Genomic DNA, 10,971 nt, shown 5'->3' on the forward strand with positions numbered 1-10,971 from the left:
GTCCTCCGTGTGAAATACCTCGTTGCATTGGCACAGGACCTCTGCGTGGCAGGTGCTCGGGAGGGAGGTGTCAGCTCTGCTGCCAGGAAGTGTTAGAGTTGGGATCGGAACTCAGATCTAGCAACAGATCCCACCCTTTTACCTGCTGCCCTTAGGTGTTGGCCTCTCCGTGGCTCGGCTTCCGCCCCTGAAAAGCCAGAGCAGAGCCGTGTTCAGCGTAAAGGCTTCCTGGTTCTGACCCGCTGTGAGGTTTTTGCCTTAATGTTCTTTTTTAAAAAATGGGAGCAGTTATTTTTGTTGTCCCTTCTTATAATGCCCACCTGAGCCCAACACCGTTACTATCTGTGGGGGTTTCCTTCCAGGCCTTTTCCTCTGTGCACTTTTCTAGCACAATCCGAACCGCTTCTGCACTCTGCTGACCACCTTCGGTTTTCCACTGGCTCGCCTTCACCAGCCGGACGGCCTCTTTTGCCAGAGACTGTCATGGCAGGAAGGTTCTGGAGCCCTTTTCAGAGAGAGGCTCGGTTCCGGAGCATCAGAACACCTTTCTTCTGGCTCAGGCTCCCCCCCTTGAGAGCTCCCAGACCATGCATAGCTCAAGGAAGCCTTAAAAAAAATCAATAAAAAGTAAGAAATAGCCAAGTGACTCCACCTGTTTGCTTAAACACATTCCCTCCCATGACCTGGCTCCTAGCTTGTAGCAAACTGGGACACAGTCTACACAGGAGCTCTCAGGCCCATTTCACAGAGGGGAAGCCCGAGGCTGTGGTCATGCTGATTGCAGAGACAGAGCCCAGCCTGCAGGCAGATCCGCCTGCCCCAGGTGGCTTTCCCCAGATCCCCATAGTGTGAAGTCCCTCCGTGAGCCCCCCCCAGGGGCCCTTCCACTCCTGGGGTATGGAATCCAGACACAAGGTCCCGATTGCTGACTCCCATTTTGGTGCTGATGGAGCCTCCCAGCATTGTGTGATTGGTCTCAGGTGTGTTGCTGGGAGCCCCATGGGGCAGTAGTGGGACCCCCTTTGTACAGATGAGGACACTCATGAGGCTCAGCTCGCCTGCTGGTGGAGATGAGTCCCTGGCTCCCAAGGCAGAGCTGTGCTCAGCGCAGCCTGTGTTACGAGTGTTAATGACAGCCGTATACCAGCGTGACCTGGGGACCCTTCCAAGAGCTTTACACGTGTTTGCTCTTAATTGTCTTGATAACCTGCAGAAGTGCTACTTTTATTTTATTTTTATTTTATTTTTTTTTATTTTTTTTTTAAAGATTTTATTTATTTATTTGACAGAGATAGAGACAGCCAGCAGACGCTTAACCGCTGTGCCACCCAGGCGCCCCTACTTTTATTTTATTTTTATTTTATTTTATTTTATTTTATTTTATTTTATTTTATTTTATGGCGAGAGAGAAGGAGCAGGGGGTGGGGCAGAGAGAGGGAGAGAGAGAATCTTAAGCAGATTCCATGTCCAGTGCAGAGCCTGACATGGGGCTCTATCTCACAACCCTGTGATCATGACATGAGCCAAAATCAAAATCAAGAGTCAGACGCTTAACTGACTGAGCCACTTAGGTGCCCGAGGTATCAACTTTTTAGTCCCCACTTTGCAGACGAGTAAACTGAGGCCCAGAGATGGGGGCTAGTCCAAGGTGTCACAGCTCCTCCGTGGTGGGACCCATGTGCTGTCGGGTAGCCTGAATGTTTTCCTACATCTTGCGCCGTGAGGGTCTCTCGTGGCAGCGATGGTTGCCCTGAGAGACCCCTGCTCCCTCCCCTGCATCCTTCTGAGGCTAGGGGCATGTGTGTACAAATGGTGGCCACAGGGCTATGGGTGTGCAGGGGGCTTGCAGCTCTGTATTCTTGCCTGGGGACCTCACTGCCCCCGATTAGCCTGTAGCAGACGCCTCCAGATTCCAGCCCCAGAGTCCAGAGAGGCGGTGTGGTTAAAGGAGGGAGAGGAGGGTTTGGGGCCAAGGCCCGCTCTGGGACCTCAGGCAGATTCCTTACTTCTCTGTGCCTTGGTTTCCTCATCTGTAAATGCAATAAGGCAGATAAAGCTTTGGGCTCCATGAATGCTGGTGTCTCTCTTCCTTCCTGGGGAAAGCCTCGGGCTTGGAGCAGAGAGTGGGAATCAACCCTGAAGGGTGAGGAAAAAGGGGAGGACAGCTTTCTGGCCTGGAGGGAAAGGATCCCGGGTTTCTGCATCATCAAAAAATTGTATTTGAGCAGCAGTTTGCATACGGGCTGGGGCTAGGCACCTCCCTTTTCCCTCCTGTAAAATGGGCGTCCGTCTCCCGGCTCCTTCCTAAGTGGAGCCCCAGGGAGGAGGGCCCCACATGAGGAAGGCTGTATGGCTGTTGTTGGATCTTTCGACTTGCAAGGAAATTTGCAGATATTTTAGTTTGTTTCCCAAAGCCCTTTGCTGAAGATCAAATTTTTGTCTTGACAGTTTTGAGTGTGGGACTATGAGGCACGGCCACCTACTTAGTGGAAAGTAATTTGCATTCAACCGACATGAAAATTGCAGTCCTCCTCTTTGACCCAGTCGATCCACTTCTGGGCACATGCCCTACAGGCTCATGTATCCATTTGCTCAAGGCCCTGTGTACGGAGGATGTTAGTTGCTGCCTTGTTCATAATGCCAAAACCCCGGGGACACCTCAGGGTCCAGTGGTAGAGATTACATCAATTATGGCATTTCCAAAAAAAAAAAAAAAAATCCGCACACTGCGCAGGCATTCAGAAGAGTGAGGCTGACGTCTATGTCCTGGTGTGAAATGATCTCCAAGTTTCTAAAGCTTAAAAAAGGCAGGTCTAGCCCAGCAGGTGCAGTGTGCTCCCCCCGCCCCACCTCCTGCCTCCGTGTGAAACAAGACACGTATACGGGTACCGGGATAAGCAGGCACACTCATGGAACGTTCAGGACTCCCAAGGACCTAGTGAAGGCAGTCACTTCGGGCGATTGGGGTGGACTGTGCAACCTTATGTCTGGGTTTTGAGAGGCCCTGGAGCGTGGTTACCTAATGAGCGTGGCCCCCGGGGCCCACGGCCTGGGTTCAAACCCCAGCTCTGCCGCTTAGTAGACGTGTGATCTTGGGCAACTTATTTAACCACTCTGGGCCTCATTTTCTCATAGTTTGGATTAATAGCTGTTAATATTTGTTAAGTGCTGAGAATAGCATCTGAGACATAGTAGGCACTATGGGAATGTTTGCTGTTGTTAATTAATTGCCATTTACATGCATTCTATGTTTATTTAGGAAGCCAGTTATAAAAGTAAAGGCTTTGGGATTGGAGAGGAAAGCAGACACGCAGCATTTGTGGCAGGGGCTGATTGGACTGGAGGGCTCATGCTTTCCCTCCAGGACTGATTCTCCCCTCCACAGAAAGGTCTGGAAGGACAGCCCCTAGCTCAGGATCAGGGGTGCCAGTACAGAGCGGGGAGAGCCCGTTCCCTCACTGCTTGGACTTCAGGCAAAGTTGGCCGCAGGCCCTGGGAATCCCAGTGGAGCCACCACTTTGAGGCCCGGGAAAACTGTGCTCTCAGCTCCGAGCTTTTGGGATTCTGCCCCTATCTCTGGCCATCTGCCTCTCTGCATCCGTTTACCTCCCTTATACCCATGTGCCAAGGCCAGTGGCCCCTCGCCAGCTGGCCAACGCTGTGGGGCAGGATGGGGAGAGACAAAGAGAGTGAATGGCCTTTAACTGGGCTGCAGGCGGGGCTGGTGTGAGGGGCTGGACTCCAGGGAGCTGTGGCCACTGGACGGCTGGGACGAGGAAGAGTCCGGCCACGTCCGTGACAGTTCAGGCGTGATCCAGCTTCTGGAGCACAGAGGCCGCAGCAGGATCCTGCCTCTGGGGCTGGAGTTCACCTGAAAGCCAGAAAGGAGGAAGGGGATTGTCTAGCTGGCCCCACCAGGGTTCCCAGGGGCTCTGGGCACTGAGCAAAAGTAAGGTCTGTGGTGGCACGGGTTTACTGGGAAGATGGGGTTATAGCTCTGCGGTTGCTGGTTTTCTGGGTTAATGATTTATGGTGGGTGGGGGCTGGGCCCTTTCTGGCACCTTCCTGTGCTCGGGAAGCTGCTAGGGAAGGAATGGGAGAGCTGGTGGGCTGGAGTGCACAGGTCGTGAGCCAATGACCCCTCTCTGCTTGTTGAAACTTTGCCCTTGAACACCATCTAATTAGATTTCTGGCCTCTTTTTTTTTTTTTTTCCCACAGGCGAGCAGCTGGGACGGTGCTGGTTTGAGCTGGACCTTGTCTGATGGCTTCCTCCAATCCTTCTCCACAGGCTGCCATAGGTACCGTACCCCAGGCTTCCTGCTCGTCCCTCCTCCAGACGGGCCACTAGCTTGGGGGCAGGCTGATCCTGGGTATGAATCCTGCTCACCGGCTCTGGGTGGTTAGCTGTGTGCCCTCGGGCAAATGACCTCATTCCTCTGCTTCAATTTCCTTGTCTGCAACATGGATCATAATCTCCTTCTCATGGGGTAGGCTCCGGACGAGGGGGTGATTCTTTACCTAAGACCCCCTGGAGATTTTAAACTTTTTTTCTTTAAAGATTTTATTTATTTGAGAGAGAGAGAGAGAGCGAGCACGCACAAGCTGGGTGGGGGTGCCAGGGGAGGCAGAGGGAGAAGCAGGCTTCCGGCCAAGCAGGAAGCCCCATGCAGGACTCGATCCCAGGACCCCGAGATCATGACCTGAGCCGAAGGCAGATACTTAACCAACTAAGCCACCCAGGGCCCCTGGAGATTTTAAACTTTTAAGACCACAACCCATAGACATGACAACAGGAGTGCTGTGTGCTTGGGGGTGACGCTTGTGAATTAAGGGTGGTGAGGTTGAGGGGAAGGGCCTGGGCTGTCCACCTCCATCTGCCAGCTGGGTCATCTGGCAGTGGCAGGGTGGCCAGAGTTATCGGGGAAAAAAAGGAAGATGATGAGGAAAACCCACACGTACGCTGAAACATTATTGGTTGTTAATCCGAAATTCAGTGTGATGTCCTGTCGTTTATCTGGCAATAACCCCGGCAGTAGAGCCTCGGGCACCGTAGGTGAAATCCGGGCTCCCCCCCTGGAGGAGGTGGACCCCCGTCACCCACTGGGCCCCCCTTCCTGTCTTGTGATCCATCCTCTGGGGGAGGCAGAGAGCAGAGAGGTCGCGAGTGAGGGCTTTTTCACCAGCCCAGCCCTGCCACCGACACTGTGTGCTTAGTTGAGTGACCTGGTGTCTCTGTGGCTCAGCCTCATCACCCATAAACACGGGGACAGTCATGACACCCTCTCGGGTGCTGTTGCAAGGTTTAAGTATATGGAAAGCGCTGGCGTGTGGTAATCAATCACTCAATGAATGGGAGCTCTTATCGCTGTGGGGTGTGCTGTGCTCTGAGCCCTGGGCAGAGAGCAAGGAGGGGGTCCCTTCCTCCCTGAGCTCTCGTGGTCTTCTCCGAAGGGTGGGGGACACGCATAGTGAAGCCCCCTTCACTGTGCACGGTGGCTTCTCGGGTCTCCGGCCTCCTGGGCTCGCTGGGGTTGGCTCTCCCAGGGCTGGGGTGTGGTCAGGAACATCAAAGGCCCATGTGGCCAGCTCTTGTCTGGCCACCTGTCCAGATGGGTGGGAAGGGCTCAGTTCAGCTCTCAATTATCCAGGGAGGGGCTTCCTGATTTTTCTTCTGATAAGGAGCAGTGTCTGGTTACCTGGGTCTCAGGAGCACGGGAACAGGGCTGCGGGGGACGAGGGCATCTCCTGAGGCATGACTGTGGCTTGGGTCCCCCTATGCTCCCTGCTCTGTCTCCTGCTGCCATGGGCATTTTGCACCCTTTCTCCTATTCACCAAAAAGTAAGAACAAAATGACTTAATGATTACAGCAATTCGGTTCCATTCGACAAACATTTGACATGTGTTGTTCTAGTGGTATCTGATATCGCTGGCTAGTATCATGGGGTCGAAACAGGCTCTCTGCCATTTGCTGATTGTTTGAGAGCTTCCTGTTGTCTTACCAAATAAAATTCAAATTCCCCCAAACACCTCTTCCCAATCCTATAGCCACCAGCTTCCTTGCTCACGTCTTCGGCTCCTCTGGGTCCCAGGCTCTGTGTTCTCCACTCCTGCTGTGGCTGCAGCCTGTGGTACCAGCTCTGCTGGGAGGCTGTCAGACCCTTATTCACCCTGTGAGGCTCTGTGCAGGGGCGGCCCTGTGCCCGAGGCTGAGCTCCCAGCTGTCACTGGGCATGGCTCAGGCTGGGGGTTCGAGGCTCATCTCTTGCCATATTTGCCTGCCTCACCGGCAGTGAGTTCCTTGACACTTGTCTTACTCCTCTTTGAACCTCCTGGCCCCGGGGCTGCTGGGAATAGTCCCCTGGATGCAGGCATGACCATGACCGTATGATCGATGTCCCTGGACACAGCCTGTGGCCGGTTGCTCTGTGGGCCAGGCCTGTGACTGGGAAGGCCGGCACATCTCCCCCAGGGCCCAGGGCTGGGCTCTGACTCAAGGCAGTAATCATAATAATCATAAGCATAGCAGAGATAATGGTAATGATGTTGTGGCCCTGACAATGAGCAGGACCGGTACCAGCAGTGAGCACGGGCCTCACACCAGGCGCTTTCGTCTGTGGGTTCATTCGGCCCTCCCGTCCAGTGTCCCGGCCTCCCGAGAGCTGATCGCTGTTCTTGTCCTTGTGATAGGTCAGGAAGCTACAGCCTGGGGGATATAGTGACCCCGTGTTCATATGGTCAGCATCTAGGGGAGCTGGGGTTGGAGCCTGGTGGTCTGACTGTGACGCCCCAGTCACCACCTGATACCGGCCAGGGGCACTGTTCCCACTGCAACTCAGGCGGATTCAAGTGAGACGGGCCAAGGGCATGGAGGCCTCCCCAGGCTCAGGGTGGGTCTATATCTGGTAGCCCGAAAATAGTGGGCGGGAACTTTGTAGTCATTCATTCCAGCATTTTTAAACTTTTATTTTACTTTATTATTTTTTTAAAGATTTATTTGAGAGAGAGAGAGAGAGAGCACACACGCACGTGAGGGTGCTCGCTATAGGGGTGCAGACGGAGAGGGAGAGAAGCAGACTCCCTGCTGACCCAGGGCTCGATCCCAGGACCTCGAGATCACGACCTGAGCCGAAACCAAGAGTCGGATGCTCCACCAACCGAGCCACCCAGGCGCCCCAGTATTTTTAAACTTTTAAAACCACAACCCATAGGGGTGCCTGGGTGGTTCGGTTGGTTAAGCGTCTGCCTTCAGCTCAGGTCATGATCCCAGGGTCCTGGGATCGAGCCCCGCATCGGGCTCCCTGCTCAGTGAGGAGTCTGCTTCTCCCTCTGACTGCTGCTCCCCTTGCTTGTGCTCTCTCTATGTCAGATGGATGAATGAAATCTTTAAAAATAAAAAAGGCCACAGTCCACAGCCCTGAGAACAGGAGTGTGTGTGTGTCCAGCAGATACTGTGTGTCTGCCGTGTGCCGAGCACTGTAGCAGATGCTGGGGACGTAACAGTGAGCAAAACAGACTAGAATCCCTCACGAGCTCACGTTCTAGTCAGGACACCGTAAAATGCATAAAAGCATCGAACATCACTGCTGACGAGGACCGTAGAGAAAAGTAGCAGACAAGGCCATCGGGGAGTTCCAGGGGGTCTCTGTGGGCTGTTTTGGGCATGGCAGCCTCATCTGGAGACGACCAAGAGTAAAGACCTGGAGGAGGTGAGAGCAGGAGAAGATACCTGGGGAAGAACATTCTGGATCCCAAGATGGCAAGTGCAAAGGTCCTGAGGCTAGAGCACGTCTGGCACATTCATGGTGCCTCAGGGAGACCAGTGTGGGTGCAGAGGAGCGAACGAGGGGAGAGCGGTAGAAGATTCTACACCCCCTGTATGTGTGGATATGTATGTGCAAACTGAAACAGAACTGTCAAAACCATATCAAAAGTAATACCAAATGTGACTTTATTAATATTATAATAAAATATTTAAAAATATCTCAAGCAATTCATAAACGAAACAGAATGCCGCCTGGGGAACCCCCTGATTGATTTTGTGACCCACCAGGGGGTTGAGAACTGTCATTTGAAAACCATTAATCCAGCTTCCAACTCAACCCCTGGATTTCCTTTATTAATTCATCATCTCAGAGCCAAGTGTCCAAGGGCTCAGCTAACTTCCGAAGGCAGCAGGGCTCAGGGGAGAATGCAGGAATGGAATGAAGACAGAACGGGTTCAGAGCCGGCTCCCCTCTTACCCGCCGTATGACAGTGGGTGCGTCACTTTGCTGCTTGACTCTCTGTGGTTTCGTCGCATCCAGTGGGGATGGTTGTGAGGCTTACCCCAGGAGCTGCATGGGGGCACATTTCAGGTTCTCAACCAGGGTTTGTGTCTCTTACCTGGGGAAGGAGCTTCTGCCACCGGCCACATCACTGCCCAGAGGAGTCCAACCTTGTCGATGTTGGCCTGAGCTGTCCCCAAAGCTCCCAGGAGGGGAGGGGAGCCCCCACCTCAGAGGCCCCCATCTGGTGGGGAGGGAGGCTAAGCTCTGGGCTTCAGCTGCACTCCAGCAGCTGGGGAAGGGGCTTTGTGAATTTGAGACATTTGCACCTAGAATGTTCTGCTCTGCAAACGCCCAGGTCACTGTGCGGGAGGGATTGGATTTTTCTAGTCCAAGGGACTCCTAGAATTGGATATGCCCATCCGTCCTTCTGCTGTTCCATCCAGCCGTCTGTCTGCTCCATCCGCCTTCCTGCCTGCCTACGCGCCCTTCCCCCTCTGAGCACCTGTTGGGGCTGAGTCCACAGACAAGGGCTAGGCAGTCCTGTCTTCAAGGATCCCGGCTGGGAGGGGCTGTACGTACAACAGGTGTTATTGTGTAATGCGCCCACACGCCAGGCACTCAGCCAAGGGCTACAGCTACCCTGGCGGTTCCCAGGTAGGGGTGATTTTGTCCCCCAGGGGACATTGAGCAAGGTCTGGAGACATTTGTGATTGTCACAACTGGAGGGTAGTACCCGCTTCTAACGGGTAGAGGCCAGGGATGCTACCGTACGTCCTGCCGTGCCCCCACCACCAAGGCCCTGGGGCCCCAGAGTCAACAGTGGCGGGGTGGAGAAGCCCTGACCTACTTCCCAGGTCACATTCACCTCGGCCTTATGGGGTGGGTGCTGTTTTTATTCTCCCGTTTATGGAGGGAGAAACCAAGCGACCAAGAGGCGAAGAGACTTGCGCAGAACCACACAGCTGGTAGGGGGCTCAGGCAGGGCCAAAGTGCATATGCTGCACACCCTGGTGTGAGCTATACAGCAGGGCTGCCGAGGACAGCCGAGGAGGGATGGTCAGCTTTGCAGACTTTTTTTTTTTTTCCTAAGATTTTATTTATTTATTTGAGAGAAAGAGAGTGCACAAGCATGAGCAAACATGAGTGGGGAGGAGAGGAGAGGAGGGGCAGGGGGAGAGGAGATGGGGGGCAGGGGGACAAGCAGACTCTCTGTTGAACAGGGAGCCCAAAGCGGGGCTTGATCCCAGGACCCCGGCATCATGACCTGAGCCAAAGGCAGACACTTAACCCACTGAGCCCCCTGGGTGCCCCAGCTTTGGAGACTTTTAAAACCAGGCCACGTGCCCCTTTGGTTTTGGAGGGGGTTGGCACGGACTAGGGGGACAGCATAGTGAACCCCTGAAGTTCTGTCCAGCCCCAGGTTTGAGGAAGGAAGTCCTCCAGGGAAGAAGACCAGGGAGCTCAGCTTGGTGAAGTGGGTGAAGAGGTGAAGGCCTGTAAGCTCTTTAGGAGAGAAATCCATTCCTTTTCTTGTTTAACAGAAGTTGCTGAGTTTCTACCATGGGCCAGGTCATGACCTGTCCCCTTAAAGGGGACAGTAAAAACGACTCTTAGGGATCTGAGATCGGCCCGGGGAATACAAAAACGAGCACAAAACACATCTTTGCAGGTTATACAGGGATAGACTAGAAAACAAGGGGCTAAGACAGAGGGGGGCCGTGGCGGGGGCGGGGCTCTGCTTCACTTGCTCTTTAATGGGCGGCAGGAGGGCATGGCCGTGAAGGGGATCTGGGGGTGCAGGCTCCTCGCCCTGCCCCAGCAGGTCCCGCAAGCTGGTTTCCTTCGGGCTCCAAACACCCAGGCGGCTGTGTTTTATGCGGCTGTGCCGTGTGCTGGACAAACGTGTGTGCTCACTCACACGTGGGAGAAGCACACAGGCACACACACAAGGAACGGCGGACAAAGGTGTGTGCCCACACGCACACGCGCTGATGCAGCTGCTTACAAAGCGGGGAACTAGGAAACAACACGGAGGTACAGCCAAGTGCAGCCTCGCGCCGGCCTTTGCTCCCACCTCTCTGTCCACTGCTCACCTGCTTACAGCCCTCACCAACCACCGGGGTCACCTCTTGAGCACAGGGGGGCCAGCTGGCCCCGGGCAGGGCTCTCCTCGAGTCCCTGGGAACTGCCCTCATGGCATCGCTCAGGCCCGCAGCAGCTCCCCCGTGGTGGCCGTCTCCCTTGACCAAACTCCAGGCCTGTGGCCATCTCCCTTGACCAAACCCCAGGCCCGGGCTGCAGCTAACTCCTCCTCCCTTGCAGGAGATCAGCTGGTTCCGGGAGGCCCCGGCCCCTCCCCCGAGGCAGAGGACGACCCTGGAGAGGCTTTTGAGTTTGATGACAGTGACGATGACGAGGACACCAGCACTGGCCTGGGTGTCCCAGGCGTTGCTCCAGACAAGGACATCGACGACGCCCCACTGATCCACTTGGACTCCGCCCCCATCACTGGTAAGGTGTTTTTGGGAGGCTTGGGTCCTCCCATTTCCGGGCCTCTGGGGCTACAGAGAGCGGAGAGCCTGGGGGAAGCTCCAGGCTCCCAGGGATGCCTCCCAGCCTCTCCACTGTCCCCAGAAGCAGGAAGGGAAGAACCATTGAGAAGTTGCATTCCGTGGCTTCCCTTGGGAACCAGAGATTCCAAG

General features: G+C 54.6%; 1 protein-coding gene across 4 annotated transcripts in view; it reads left to right on the plus strand.

Annotated features, from left to right (window-relative positions):
- The first annotated feature begins 4,237 nt into the window (after positions 1-4,237).
- ARHGEF10L (Rho guanine nucleotide exchange factor 10 like) overlaps positions 4,238-10,971 on the plus strand; it is a 109,967-nt gene continuing 103,233 nt past the window's right edge. For 2 of the 4 annotated variants that reach the window (XM_040645852.1, XM_040645853.1), the window contains exons 1-2: positions 4,239-4,299; positions 10,592-10,780. In XM_040645852.1, the coding sequence (XP_040501786.1) occupies positions 4,263-4,299; positions 10,592-10,780 (226 nt within the window). In that variant the 5' untranslated portion in view covers positions 4,239-4,262. Of the gene's footprint in view, positions 4,300-10,591; positions 10,781-10,971 lie in introns of all 4 variants that reach the window. The other 2 variants (XM_040645851.1, XM_040645854.1) reach the window with 2 other exon arrangements.

This window comes from Ursus maritimus, unplaced genomic scaffold, assembly GCF_017311325.1.
Source record: "Ursus maritimus isolate PB19 unplaced genomic scaffold, ASM1731132v1 scaffold_32, whole genome shotgun sequence".
In the NCBI taxonomy this organism is placed as follows: Eukaryota; Metazoa; Chordata; class Mammalia; order Carnivora; family Ursidae; genus Ursus; species Ursus maritimus.